This window comes from Lathamus discolor, chromosome 1 (assembly GCF_037157495.1).
Source record: "Lathamus discolor isolate bLatDis1 chromosome 1, bLatDis1.hap1, whole genome shotgun sequence".
Lineage (NCBI taxonomy): Eukaryota > Metazoa > Chordata > Aves > Psittaciformes > Psittacidae > Lathamus > Lathamus discolor.
The window spans coordinates 141,039,975-141,055,578 of NC_088884.1; the positions used below are offsets into that span (position 1 = coordinate 141,039,975).

The 15,604-nt window shown below is 41.3% G+C and overlaps 1 protein-coding gene and 1 long non-coding RNA gene across 4 annotated transcripts in view; one reads left to right on the forward strand and one right to left on the reverse strand.

Moving 5' to 3' along the window:
* Positions 1–7,677, forward strand: part of SMIM14 (small integral membrane protein 14) — a 43,036-nt gene extending 35,359 nt beyond the window's left edge. Inside the window, exons 4-5 of the mRNA XM_065698740.1 lie at positions 3,797–3,945; positions 4,522–7,677. Coding sequence (XP_065554812.1) covers positions 3,797–3,945; positions 4,522–4,554 — 182 coding nt within the window. The 3' untranslated portion in view covers positions 4,555–7,677. The remainder of the gene's footprint in view (positions 1–3,796; positions 3,946–4,521) is intronic.
* On the reverse strand, positions 7,480–15,265 carry LOC136023836 (uncharacterized). 3 transcript variants are annotated; one of them, XR_010616715.1, is made up of 6 exons: positions 11,981–15,265; positions 10,441–10,659; positions 9,583–9,879; positions 8,664–8,706; positions 8,160–8,255; positions 7,480–7,807 (listed from the first exon to the last, which is right to left on the reverse strand). It is a non-coding gene; the product is annotated as an uncharacterized LOC136023836 (long non-coding RNA). The 3 variants fall into 3 exon arrangements; XR_010616716.1 differs by lacking the exon at positions 7,480–7,807 and having other exon boundaries at positions 7,978–8,255; positions 9,583–9,795; XR_010616714.1 differs by lacking the exon at positions 7,480–7,807 and having other exon boundaries at positions 7,978–8,255.
* Between the last annotated feature and the right edge of the window lie 339 nt (positions 15,266–15,604).

Consider the following 15,604-nt stretch of genomic DNA (forward strand, 5'->3'; position numbering starts at 1 on the left):
GTCATATAATTCCTCTACATTAGCAACTTCTCAAGTTTTGAGATGTCTGTATTTTGAACATTTGAAAGGCAAAACCGTATGGCAGTTTTGTTTGCTCATGCATGTGAATGGTGGTTGTGCTGTCAGAAACATGAGCTTCTGTAATGCTTTTTTCTTTGCTTTTGGGTGCATGTGATGTCAGTAAAGGACATCAGTCGAACAGCCCCAACTCATGAAGAGTTCTCATGAACTCGTGCTATTCACAGAACAGCAGTGTTGTGAATGTCATACCCACAAGCTTTCACACAGCACCCCTTTGCTGTGTTGAGAACAAACCATTTTCGTGGAAGAGCCTCTGTTGAAAATGCTACCCAGTATGACAGTGGGGGGGTGGTTCTTTGGTACCAGCTTTAACCTTCAAGGAGATTACTCCAGCAGTTCACTGTGTGTATGTTACCTAGCAAACGTTAAATAAGAACAGCTTCCAGCTGATACTGAATCCAGACCTGACTCCATGATGAGATGATCCAAATGAGTTGGGACAAATGAAAAATCTGAACGATATGAGTGTCACCAGAGTTTTACCAGATGTTAAAGTTTTCATCTTGAGTCATAAAATAGAACAGCTCTTCTCTTTCTGGAGTTATTCAGTATAGCTTTGTATGAATTGCTTTGTATGAATTGATCATCTGTATCATTAATGAAGATGTTAGGTCTTTAGATACTATTGTCAATGGAGCCATGGAAGTACCTGTTGTGGTTTAAGCCCAGTAACTAAGGTATAACACAAATCACTGTTGCTACCACCAATAATAATAATGATAAGGGAAATAACAAGGGAAGAGAATACAGCTGCTCATCACCTGCCGACCGATACCCAGCCCGACCTGAGCAGTGATCTAGCCCTTCCGGGTAACTGCTCCCAGTTTTACATCCTGGGCATGATGAGCTGTGGTATAGAATATCTCTTTGGCTAGCTTGGGTCAGGTGTCCTGTCTCTGCTTCCTCCCAGCTTCCCCTCCTCCCTGGCAGAGCATGAGGCTCAGAAAGTCCTTGGTCAGAGTAAACACTACTGAGAAGCAACTAAAACCATCGCTGTTATCAGTGCTGTTCCCAGGCTGAAAGTCAAAACCACAGCACTGCACCAACTACTAAGAAGGAGAAAAATGACTGCTACTGCTGAACCCAGGACAGTATCCACACCTTACTCCATACCATTCATGTCATGCTCAGATCCCACATTTTCAATATACCATCGCTCTTATCTCATATATATACATCCACACAGACAGAGAGAGAGAGAGTGCATTCCTTAGTGCATGGACCAATCCCTATAAAGCTGCTGAGTCCATCCGGTCCCTGATGTCGGGCCCCATCTCTTGTAACAGTCTTTCAGAGCAGGCGAGAGAGTGTGATATAGTCAGTCTGCTAGGCCTCCCCATATTTGTACTTTAGCCGTAGTCCTCCATACCAGAGAGGCTTTAACTGCTTGGTTTGCTCAATTGCAGCACACGTTTCACACTCGTGAATAACCTGGGCAGTAGTGTCCATTGTTAAGTCCACCCCTCGATCATGAGTCCATCTCTATGTTGCATCTCTGCCCTGATGGCCTGAAGTGTCATGGACCCACCAGGCTCAAAATAATTCACCCTCCCCTTCAGCAGTTTCTGCAGCTTGTCAGGGGGGACTCCATAGAGCTGCCTTCCATCTCCGATGCTTCCAAAGCACTGGAGGGGCCCAGTGGACTAGATACTCACCCATATTGTCCCCCACACCCTGCCATTCATGACTGTCCAGCCTCAGGGAAAATCTCTTGGTCCTCCTCTATAATCGTCTAATCCTAGATAAGGCCAAACACGACTCCACTTAACTTTTGAGATCAGACAAAATGGTTGTGGATAAAGCACACTCTCTGTGTGTGCCAACATGGTGATCCCCATCACAATCAGCAGGCAGGGCTCAAGGGTACCCAAAGGCAATCCAAAACCTTCAGAAATCTCAAATGATGCTGCTGTACTTGCTGCTGGGGCTGATGTAGCTGCTGTGCTTGGAGCTGGAGTAGCTGCGTTATCTGTTGTAGTCAGAGTTTGAGTAGCTGCTGTACTTGTCACTAGGCTGTGTGGGAATGTCTCCCTCATAGGCTGACCACCCAAGGAGGGGAAGAAAGATGTGTAATTGCTATACACTTCTATTATCTACCTCCCAAAGTATAGAGGTGGTGATCACACTGGGAACGCAAGCCAGATCAGTTTCATGATCAGTCTATTGTATTACAAGTCATTACCATAAAGTACAATGAAACAAGAACCTTAGCCCAAGGCCCCCTGCCGATAAACACTAACACAGCAAATACCAGCTGTAAGTAAAGTACGACATGCTGAAACTGTGAGATCAAGAGCAACAACTTCGAGAGCCAATAAATCAGCATTGTGACAAGTGATTACTAATTTGAAACAATAAATGCTTATCACAAATACGAGTAGACACACTCTGGTCAGATCTGTCATTATCTCAACCCTTTGTGCCCCATGTTGGGCGCCAAAAAGAAATGTCGTGGTTTAAGCCCAGCTGTAACTCAGAACCACACAGCCACTCTCTCACTTCTCCCCCCTTTCTCCCCCTGGCTCCCAGAGGGATGGGGAGGAGAGTCGAAAGAATGTAACTCCCTTTCCCTAGAAACCAAAAAAATGCACAGCCCAAGTGGCTCAGGTTGATCGTATTACTGAGAAACAGAAAATATATGTAAGGGGAAGAGAATACAACCGCTCACCACCTGCCAACCGATACCCAGCCCAACCCAATAGATACTATTGTCAATGGAGCCATGGAAGTACCATGGATCATTAACTACACATTGGCTTACACTTCAGCTTACATTAGTTACAGTTTGATTATTTGGAGTTATGCTTCAGAGGAGAAAAGTTGTTTTCAGATCTCAAGGTACTGGCAAGAGGTTCTGCATCCAAAAAGACCAACCAGCTCTGTCCAGTCCGAGGGGGTTTTCTCATTTTTATTTCAATGTTTTGATGTCTCAGCCATTCTGAATGGAAATTAGGTGTAAAAGTTTTATGTTGTATTCCTTGGCTTCACTTTTTCGTGTATCTCATCATCATTTTTTCCCCTCCTGACAGATAGGTTTTCTTTGATGCTATCAGAAATACCACATGACCTGGATGATCAGTCATGGAGATCTGGCATACTGACACTGTCACTTGTTCAAATAAACTCTCAAGAAATTACTTACTGTAGCCAACAAAATTATAACCATTAGCTTGCTCCCTTCTTGCTAGAATTAGTGTGTTCTCTTTATGGGGCCTAAAAATGGAGCCTAAACTTTCATCTCTTTAGTCTTATTCTCTGTTTCAAACAAATGAAAGGTTTTGAGGTTTTTGCCTCAAACAGGCAAAAAACAAACATACAGATGGGGGTTTTCCCACATAAATATATTTTGCATCAGTTTTGATTTCTTAAAAATGAAGTTTGATTTCTTAAACACAAAATGTGTGTTTATCATCTCCAGTTCATTAGGAGTGTGAACTAAGAAATATTAATGGTATTTCTGAGTATTCCACTGAAATCTTATTAAATAGATTCTTTTTTCAAAGGGATAAGAAATGTGATAAAACCCTGATGTAATATTAACCAAGAATTACTTGTCTCAAAGCCAAAAGGAAGGACTAATCAGAAAACTCAGTTGAAAAATAGTTCAGGGCTTTTTTTGTGAACCATATGTGCAGTATTGGTTTAATTTTTTTCATTTTGGGGAAAGAACTCTGCTGTCACACTGTGTTATAACTTGGGTTTTCTTTATCTGTAGTACCAGGACCAAATTCCTCCAGCGACAATGGCATCAGCTTTGCCATGATAATAATGGCCTGGGTGGTGATTGCACTTGTCTTGTTCTTACTGAGACCTAGTAATCTGAGAGGATCCAACACAGCCGGAAAGCCAACCAGCCCACATAATGTAAGTGCATCTCCAAATGCCCTGCAGTGAGACTCTACAATAGCTTAACTGTATCTTGTTTTATTACAGACTATTTTAAAGTCAAGTTTTCCTTACTTTTTTTTTCACCCGTATTTTCTTCGAACTCCATTAACAATGAAAATGAGTAAAAACAAAGTGAAAGTAGTAGAATCATGAAGGCCAAGTGAGGCCTGCCAGGGGATGGAGCAGGTATGGGTGACTAAGTGTGGGTCATAATGTCCTCTGGACACTGGCTGTCCCTGGTTGGAACTGCCTTCTGCCTTCTCATGTACAAGGGGAAAATCACAACCTTAAGAGAAGTCAGTAAACAGAATTGCAGCATGAGACTGGGAAGGTGGTCTTTGTCCTAGGTGTGGGATCATGGAAAAATCCCTATTGATGCAGGAAATAATTTTTTTTTTGATGATCATTTACTCAGAATATCAAAAGATATGGAAAGTGTAATGTAACTCTTCCAAGTTCTTTTATTGCTAAATTATTTTGGGTGAAGCACTGTTTCTAATCCTGTACATGTTTTCTTTCTTTCTTTCTTTCTTTTCCTCCTCATTTCCATAGGGACAAGAACCACCAGCCCCACCAGTGGACTAGAGCATTCAGTATTGGAAAAGTTCAGTAGCTAAAACCTTACACGACCAAATGGACGAAGTGACCAGATTACTCCTAAACCCCATTCAATACTGTTTTCTTTTCTCATTTATATAGAGCAGAATTACCATTCAGCAGTTATCTTCACGGACTGCTTTTAGCAACTTCAATTTTAAGTTAATTTTTGCTTTGTATGTTATTACAATTCCTAGTAGATTGTAATTTGAATAATGGTAAGGCATCGCAGGGGTTTTTTGGTTGTTACTGTTACTGTGGACATTCCACTCAGTCTCTTTCTGTTACAGTGATCTTAATTTCTTTGCAGTGATTTCTGATATGCATTGAAAGAAAAGAAAAAAATCCCTGTGCATCTATGATAATAGAAGGTTACTGACCTTTCTTCAGATTAACCCATATTTTTTCTCCAGTATGCTTTTGAGAGTTCTACTATGGTTGCAACTATTAGCTTAGTTATGTGGTGAAAAATTGACATGATTTTATATTTGCCCTGGGTTCAGAGCAGCTTTTAGTCTGGTCTTTGGACCACTAACATAGTTTTCAGGGTTGTTGGCAAAAGCACGGATTGTCCACTAGAATTATACTCTGTGTGTGTGTGTAAGTGTGTGTAACACACAGAAGTGAATGTGATAATTGCCACTGTCAAAGCTTTGACACATATATTGGAAACTTTACACAAAAGATTTTACCACCAAAAAAGAAATTAATTTAATCTTGCTCATTAATAAATTATATATGTTATTCAATATGTTGTCAAAATATATATATATTCCAAAAAGAGATCTGTTTACTTATAGACTTTATGAAAGAAAATTTAGTGAGAAGAGCTTAGTAGAATTTTCTGTCCTGATACAGTCTTTTAATAATAATTGGTATCTTAAGTTTTTAGCCATGATGTAAGGTATATTGGACAGAATGAAATAATACCAAGAGGTTACCAAGGTTACCAATTTTGGTATACAGCATATACTGGATATTCAGGTTTTTTCACCTGTATGTTATCAGCAGTTCTTAACATTTCATCCTTATCTACTGGTTGTAATTGTAGAATAACAAACTTGCAGGTGACTAGATATGGCATGTCTTTTCCCTATTTGTGTGTATGTGTGGGGTGTTTATGTGTGCGTATGTGTGGCTGTGCACGTACCTGTGCACATCTCCCATTGTGGCAAATGGGAATGACTTTTTTATGTACATTAACTTAAGAACATTTTAAAGATGTACAGAAAAGCAACACTGTATATTTTTCTTGATCAATTTGAAAAATTGATGAGAATAATTGTAAAGAACATTTTTATGTTACCAACATGAAGCTTCTTTCCATAAAGGTCAGTAGAACAGACATGGGAATTCAAAGCCTTACCCTACAAACCTTTATTTCATGAGGACTTTAGTTATGGAGCTGAAGGGACTTGCTGTTCAGATGCACAAAGGTTTGTTTTAGTGGGCTCTAACAAAACTCACATCAGATCCCATGGTTGGCAGGCGCAGGGTATTCCTCCTCAGGGTAAATGGCAGGCAAGCTTCCTTGTAAAGGTACAGCTTAGACCTGAAGAAAGGCTTCTGTAATTTGACGGAACTGCCCTTTGAATTTCTGTGGAATAGTGTGCTCCTGAGCACAGGGGCACACGTGTTAAAAACAAAGTTAAACAAAGAAGATTGGGCAGATGCTCTCGGTGACATCAGTGCAGTGCCATGTACAGCAGTGGAGCTGCAGCAGAGACACTGAGAGAATTTGTCCTGTTATGTCTAATGGTGTACAGGCCACAAACACTGTGTAAAGATGTCACTGGGACAAGCAGTCTGACTATGCTTGCTTTTTGCCTTCTGCGTGTGTTTATGTTTGGAATACTGTTTGAAACAGAACAAGTAATACAGCATCATTTTATTGACCCAACAAGGAAATATATATCATCTCCTACACTGACCTTTTCTCCAAAGATTTTTGGCCAGAATTCTTCAGTATCGGAAGCATAAAACAGGCTTCCAGTTGATTAAAAAGCCAACTGAAACAGGCTTCATTTCAGACAGTGTCACTCCTCATCCTATTGGAAGTTGATGAGATTCATGGCAGAGCAGTCTCACTTTACTTAACTGTCTGTGTATGTATTTATAAAACTCACCATGTACACCCAGCAGTAACAGTCTTGATAAATTAACTTTTTGTTCAGAGCAATGTTGTGTTTTACATCCAGAATGAACTGTCTTTGCTTGAAATTCCTCAAAGTAATTGTCCCAGTGATTTTATACGTCTGCTTTCCTCATGTAAATTGCTATTTTAAATTTTCTATGTAAAAGAAAAAACATTGGAAATATTTTATTGTAAAATCTTTTACTAAAGAGCCAGGCCACTATCCCATGTCAAAATGAATGCCTTTTAAATTCAGATACTCTCCCCAAGGTATAACCTTCAGATCACCACTCTTAATTAAAACAAAATAACTAATTGTAGGACTGTATTTTGCCACTCTTATTCATGTTAAATAGTGCCTTACTCATCAAGTAGTTGCACTGAAGTTTGTGGGACTACTCTGAGATAATGTACTAGTAGCAGCTTTAATAAGGGTGGCAGAAATCTGGCCTTTAGTGATGTAGTTTGCAATTAAATAATTGTATCATGGTTACAGATGTTAATGGTAAATTTCAAGAAGTGTGGAAGAGATTAGTGGTATATGAAGCTTCAGGATATGATTAATTCTGTAATGAGGGTTTTAAGTTCGGTTAGTAAGAGATGCAAGTTGTAGCAACTTGGGAAATATGGAGGGAAGTTTACAATTATACCTTAGCTTAGAACTCTGTTAAAACAATAGTATTTTTAGAGTCTGCTTAACACAATTATTATACCCTGAAATGAGAAATCGTATGTATTCATGTATTGTCTGCAGATCACTTAGCCTTGTAATGCTCATGATTGAAAAAGGAAGAGTGATGATGTGATGTACCTAATGTAAATCGGTGGTTTAAAATGTCTGAATTATGCCAAACAAAAAATCATCTGTGCCATTTGCAGTTTCCTAGTAATCTTTTACTGAGTACTTGGATTGGGATAAAGGGCTTGTACTATGCACTTTTTATTGACTTAACAAAATAAATAGCAATCATTAGTAACCTTTTGTCTTTGTCTCTAAGTCTTTGTGTAAGATGCTGCTTCCTCACTGTTCCCACTCTTCCTTCAGCAGCAGAGCATGAAATGCTGAGCACTGCCCCAGCAGCAGCTCGGATCACACGTTAGGGATTCCTGTGTTAATCCAAGGAAAAGGAGGAAAGCACAAGGGAGACTTTAGGGTTTAAAATTATATACAGCTGTTTAAAGGTAGCAGTAATAAATACCAGATAATCAGGAACAAAATGTGAATTTATTTTTAGTAATAATAATAAAACATAATAACAAATGCTTTAGGTGTATGAGTCAACTTAGAAACTGTATTATCTTAATCAGAGATCATGATGTCTGCTCATCAAGATCTACCCTTTTACTCAAATATTAACCCCTAAAACTAAAATTAAACTTTACTTACAAGCACACTTGTTAAAACGTTTGTCAAGAATACACATGCCTATTCTAAAAAGTGATGCAGAAAGGAAATTACCACAAGTCCAAATTAACTGTATTGAATGCATCTGCATGAGGCCTAGCAGTTCAAGATCACCAGATCAGGTAGGTAGTGATTACTGTGCCCCAAAACCTGGAAAAAAAAAGAAGGAATTTCATCTAAGATGTTTGGGAAAAAACACATCAAATCATTGCAGCAAAACATTCCATACACATTAAGTGGGTTCCCTGTGAAAATGGACAACTTGAACTCTTTTCTCCTGTTACCCTTACTTGTTCAGTACCAGACACCAGCCTACAGTGCAATTCACTGCAAAGAGGTGGGATGAACCACATCCTCCCTTGTACAACAGCATGACTCTTACTGGTTTCCAGGGATTTACACTCATCAACATCAACTGAAAATTTATCTCTTCTCATACAAGAAAAGCAACTGAACCCATGTTACTTGATCTTGTGTCAAAATTATTGCCAACTCCCATAGCAGGCACTTTGAAGTTAAATATAATAAATAACTAGAAGAATCTGGCTTCTGCATTACCTTTTTAATATCCATAGATAAGAGTGTTGGTCAAAGGCAGTGTCTGAAACAAACCCATTTCAATACATGACAATAAATATTAATTCACCATATACATACAGCTTTTAAAAAGTTTCACTTGTCTGCATGGAAAATGATATTATAAATATTTTACACTATGGTAACTGAAAATACAGCAGTAATTTCTAATCAAAGGTCACAAGTAACAAGCTTTAAAATAAAAAGTTTTGCATTTATGTGCTTTGTTACTATGTCCTCTAGGCTATAAATGATGAAAAAGAATAATAATTCCTGTGACTATATAGTTTTCAGACTTATACCTGTTTTAAAATTCTTGAAGATTATTCATTTCTTCTGGTTCAAATAATACCATTAAAATGGAAGAGAAGCTATCAGAGCTAAGAAAACACGTTTCCTAAGCTGCCCAACAACAACTCTCACAATTGTACCACATTCAGAAGGTCACAGCCATTGCTTCAGTATAAAAAGCAAACCTCAGAAGAGGTGTAGGAGGTCAGTTTGGAGCAGAACTTGTAGATGAAATAAATAATAATATGATTAGCAAGAAAATGATCCATAGAAGCCCTCACAGGACTGGACACTACATCAAGCACTGCATGGAACACATCAAAATCTGCTTTGTTGTTGTGGTGAGGGTGAGTAAAATCTGGTTCCTTCAGCTCTCCTAGTGATTTTCCACAGGCTTGTTTTCCATCCTCAGTTTTATATGGATGAAACTGAAAATCCAAATAATAATTTTTCCCCGCATCAAACACTAGCTTGCTATTTGAATCACAAGTCTATCTTGTCTCTGGCACCCCTTCTGGCTCTACGCTTCTGTTGGGTTTCAGTATGTACGGGGGAAGCAATTACGCCAAATTTGCTTTATCTATACTGTAACAGTGGATCAAATCCTCACCTTATTTTATGTGAGCAACTACGAAGGCAATGAGACAGCTCAGCTGAGTAAAACCCTTCAAAGAAGTCATGCTGCAAGGCGTTTTCTCTCCAGTGGGGTTGTGATAAAAAGCAGTGTCTTATCTGGCTGTTCTTCCTTCCATTCCATGAGTTTTAGCATTTAAAGCTTCCTTATTGTTTTATTGAAATGGATGTTATGCCTGACATGGCTCTCCTGTTGGGAGATTTAGCATGCTCTTTGTTCAGAAAACCAATGCTGTTGCCCACAGCATTGCTTATGAAGGAACAGCTTTGATGTCTGGTGTAATGGGTGGTTTCCAGAAGAACATCAGAAGAGGAGGGGAAAAAGGAAAAACATAAAAAGGTATTTACTAAACAATATTTAAGACTGTCAAATGTAATCATGCCTGGGGGGGAGTGTGAATAATTTCTGTGTATTCTGAGAGATTTAAATAATCTAATTAGAGGAAGGTCATATACCAGAAAACAAAACATTTTTGTTCAGGAACTGAAAGAATGGACAGTCTCCTCAGAGTTTCAGGGTGGCCTTCCTCTGATTTTTAAACATTGTTTTAATCCTGTGTGGCTTTTGTTTTTTATTTATATTGCAGTATTGTCCAAAGTTCAGCTGAAATTATTGTCCAGATGTTCTGGGCCCTATACAAACAGGCACATTGACCCTGAGCAGAAACCACTGTAACCGGGACAAATTTAGCCAATAATTGCAGTTTGGGGTGCTGGTTGTCAGTAACAAAATATTGTATCAGATTAATCACAAGCTGTTTGGGCAAACTGTCAGATCAAACAGCAAAGTCAGAGTTCTGGGGAGCTGGAGATACAGAGGTAAGTAGGAACACACCAGGTGGAAAATGCCTCTTGTAACAACTCGTAATGTTGGCTCTGCACAGTTAACTGTTGTGGTTGGCTCTGAGCTCAGCCACTTGGCTGCCTGTGTCCAAGCCTGGTGCACGACTTGCTTTTTGCAGCTGTTGGAGCCTTTTCCAGAGGAACACGCATGCCCAGTCCCACATGTGCCTGTGTACTCTCTTTAGCTGGGTCTCCTTCCTTCCTCTTAGTGCTGGAAAAAAAAAACCAACAACAAAGCATGGATTCAAATACTGATCTAACTGGTCTGTGGGCAAGTCTTCGGGCGCTTTTCTGCCTCAGCCTGGGCCTGCTGCCAAGTAGCTCAGATTTCCCTGTTACACATGGGGTTGCCTCTTGGTTGTGCTGTGACATATGTTAAAGAACGGCTTAACAACGGTGGTTGTTGAATCTGTGTGAGATGACAGTGTCACGAACTGATTACACAAATACAGCCGCCTTTAGTTAATGATCAGCTAAATCTCATGGGGGATTAGTCTGACATTAAACACTCCCTAGACATGATACAAAACTTCTTTCATATCCAGTGTTCTTGCTGGCTTCTCTTCTCATCTCCAACATCAGGCTGCTAGCCAATAGATTACACAACCATGCACTCACTTGCTCTTTCTTTTCTTCCCTCCCATTCCCCTCATCCCCAAAATCCTTCATAAATCATTTCTCTCTTGCATAATAGAACAACTTGCACACAGGAGGTGAAGAGTGCCCCCTCCACCCACCTGTGGTGGATTGCCCTTTGCTCAGTGGTTGCCGGAAAGGCAGAGATGTGGCCTCAAGCCCACTCCTCTATTTGCCACAAACAGGAGAACACAGGATCCAGTCTCACAGTGGTACATAATCTAGGCCTTTGAGACATGATATTAAAAAGACATTACCACTTTCCTTGGCCAAGCTGTTTGAATGAAGCAGCTTTAAATGTTTTGACTGCATGCTGCTTGATCCTGCGGGTGTTAGCCTTTGCCTGAGCACACACTAAAGGCCAGGTCAATGACAGCACATAGCAAAGGAATTGCTCTTTTCAGGATCAGATCAAATTTAGATATGAGGCAGACAATGGAACTGCTCAGATTAAACCTCAGTACCTTTAGGTACCTAAGGAAATGTACTGTCAAAATAACATTCCTTTTGGAGTCTGTCCCCTAACACTAGCTTATTGACTAGCTTATCGCCTCTGTCCTATGTGTATCTGTAGCCGAAAATTTACAAATATCTCTAAAATGCCTATTCTCCTCAAGCAGGTCTGTACAAATTATGATTATCACCTTTCTTGGACATGATGCTTCCATGAATTACAGTTCAGGCTATTTAATATGAGGGTCTGGAAAGACGATCTCCTAGTAGGATGCATAGTTAAGCAGCAATCTAGGAAGTATAGGTTACTTACAGTTAAGTCATTATGCAAATTACAATCTTTAAAATGTAAAAATCCAGATGAATGGAGCAGTGACTCATCAGTCAGACCTACCAGCAGCTCTCACAATTTTCATTCCAAAGCAACACACATAGGAACTCACCTGAGAATAAATGAACATGGAGGTGAACTCTCTGTGGAGAGGAGAAAAGGCTTCCGACATAGTCTGCAATACACAAGACTTGGAGAGTGGCAGTCATCCATCAGTACTGTTCTTTAGCTGAATGGACACCCTGCTAAGATACCTTTCAGCAACCAGTTAAGGGGGTATTTAGTAAAAATCTTGCATAAATACACAATGAGATCACAAATTATAAAGCCAAACTAGATTATTATGAACATTTCCTTTGACATCCATAGGATTTGCATCAATTATTTAATTTTTGTGCTAGAAAATATGTTAGAAAAACTTTCCAGAGATGGACCATCTCTAAATCATTTCAGTGATTACTTACCTGCACTTTGAGAAAACAACCCTCTTGAATCTGAAACTGTCAAGCTTCAGTTTTTATACATTATGTTTTGCTAATGTGAAGGATTATTAATTTTCTGTTCATGTAAGAAATTAGCATTGTAAAACCTCATTTTAATCACCCAATGTTTAGGCATTGCTTCCCAGAAAGGAATTTATAGCCCCAAGTTAGATACACAGTGGGAAGGAAAGGCTGTCTCCGAGTGAGGTCCAGGCTACCTGAATATGCTGGAAGAGGGATCCATCTGACCTAGGGAACAAACATTGCTAAAGAAAAGCATACACCTGAAATCCCATTCCTCTTGTTATTGAAGTTACTGATCCTGCATTGCAAAAGGATGAACAGCCTACACTGAACCTTCAGAAAATGGAGCAGAACTCTCACTTTTATTTATAAATGTGGCCAGCAGTGGACTGGCTTCACCTGCTTTGTAGCAGCCCAGGGCTGTGCTTCCCAAGCAGCATGCTTTAGGAGGTTCAGTACCATGCCCTGAAGCCTTACATAGGCTCTATAGCATCTGCAAGGTGTTGTAAAAATTCTACATACTGGGAAACAATGGGTCTGCCTGAATGGGCAAATAAATAAACTCCCATCCAGTAATTCTGATTTTATTCTGAAATGAGAGGGGAGACCCAAGCTCCCTGCCTTTCTCACTGCAGCAACTTTGAGCTGTGCATTTTAACCCTGCCAGCACTGCCCTCGCAACCAGGGTGTAGGCTATTACTAGAAGAAGCGCTCGTCATTCTTTCTGGAGAAGTTGTGCCATTCTGCAGGAGGGAATTCGAGATCCTCTTCCTATGCAGGAAATGTGATAATTGCATTCTACCAGTGAAGGCCCTGTGCCAAGAGAAAAGAGGCTGGACTGCGTTCCCACCTCCAAGGGTTCTTCAGGCATTTGTAACAGCTCTCAAATCATAGACTGCAACTCAGACCTTTCTCCTCCCAGGAAAGGGCCGTGATTACCACACCCAAAAAGTATTCCCTTTCAGGCTCCTTGGCAAGCTAGCATAGTTGCAGGTGGAGAATTAGATCTCCATGTTTCCTTATAATCCACCAGCCGCAGCACTCTCGACACACAGAGAATCATAGAACAGTTAGGGTTGGAAAGGACCTTAAGATCTTCTAGTTCAAATCCCCCTGCCATGGGCAGGGACACCTCACACTAAAATATATGCCTGAACTCTCCAAGCCAAGGAAGACTCTGAAGCTGCTGCCCCCATTCTTAGCAAAGGCAGTAACTAGGAGGTATTGGTGCACTCCAATGAACTACTAACTTCCCACACAACCAGCAATATGCAAAGGGAATTCCTCCTCACAAACATGCCTTTGCACACAGCCACCACCATTTGCTTTAGAAAATCCACTCCTTGCTTGTCAGGCACACACACCATTATCAACACCCTTAGGGGACCACATAAAGGATCTGAGGTGGATTTGGCCTTACCAAGATAGCAACAGGCACGTACAGAGGGACTGGAGGAAGTTCTCAGGGGTACATGTGTATGTATTTATGGCTACTCTAAGTCCTAAGGAGACAGACGGGTGTTTGAGGATGATGGCATATCATGATGATGGCCATCAAGACTGACTTGGTAATGACAGCTCACCAAGCTTCCATCTGCTTTGTCTAGGCTTCCCTGGAAAAAAATGATGCGCTCAAAACTGAGACATCTGTGCAAATTAGCAGTGAAACAAGGAGCTACTTGTTTTTACTTCAGGATAAACATGGCGAATCCTGCACCTTGGCCAGGCAGCTCTTTGGCTAACCACACTGACTCTGCTGGGATCCTGCACTGGGACTGCAAACCTCAGTAGGCTCTTTCAGTAGAAACACACATATTTTACAGTACCATGTCTAAAGGGCCAGTGAGTTATACTATGTATTCACTTAAACAGGCACAGATTAGGGAATGGTCAGATCCTCTGGAGTAGAATGATAACAAAGTAAAATATAAAACAGAAATAATGACTCCTTTTTCATATATATAAATATATATATGCACCCTTTAACATCTATGGATGAAAATGCCCTGCCAGAACAAGGCAATACGTTATTCACATTATTAACAAGGATATACATATATATTACTCACCTAATTTGGCAACATTTAACATTTCTATTCAACACAGAAATTCTAATCTGTTTAAAGCATAAATGACTACAGTATTGCAGATGTGCAAAACCCCCTCCAGCTTCTAGATAATGCACTGTAAGTGAACTTGAAAACACTGGAAAAGATAAAATAGCAGATTTTTCACAATCTTTCTGATCCTAAAGTCCACTGAAGTATACCAATAACATAGAACATTGATACCAAAGACAACAGTAGTATCTCAGAACTTTAACACAATTAGGCAAGAGATCCTGGGCAGCGCCCAGATCAGAAGGGCAAAAAAATGCAAGCTCATTCTACTTCCCTACTCTAGCAATGTTTGCTATGTGGACTTTAAACACTGTTTTACTGCTGCCTATCCATGCGTTCTGTTCACTTCTCTTTGCTGAGATGGCTCTACCCTACAGAAGCATGACCACCAAGTTTCATGTTTCACAGTAAGCACAGCTGAAGGACCAACGCTTCCTTTCATGCACATTCAACCACCAAAATTCATTTTTTCGTCACAAGAAGGGAGCCATTCAGCGCAGCAGTCCCTCACCCACGGGTGGCACTCAACCTCCCCTGCGAGCCCAGGCCATGCCAGAGCTGCCCGAGGCCACTGGCAGTGTTTCCCCTGGGGCCCAGCCTTGCTCCCCAACACTGCACCAACCCCATCGCCACCAACCACTAGGGACAAGGGCAGCTGGAGACCCTTCCAGTGGCTCTTAGTGGCCTCTCCCAGTAAGAAGCAGCAAGACCAGCCACCTCTACAGCCCTCAGGACGCAGAAAAGCCCCAAAGCGAGGAGAACGTGGTGTAAAACCCCCAAGTGACATATGAGGAAAGCGTGGACCGGGACACGGGACACGGGACACCCCGAAGCCGGCGAGCGCCTCCCTCCCTCCTGCCCTCCCTCAGGTCTGAGGCAAGCCCCCGCGGCGAGGCCGGCCCCCGCCCAGCCCCGACGCTAGGCCGCGGAGACCCCAGCCGGGCCCGGGGACCCTGCGGCCCCTCCGCCGCCCGTGAGGTGGCGGGGCAGGGCCGGGCCTGTGCGGCCGGCGGCGGCGCCTGAGGTGTCCGGCGCCCATTCGCCAGCATTGCGGCGGGCGGGGCGGGGGGACGGGCGGGCTCCGCGCCAACCTTCCCCGCCCCCGGGAAG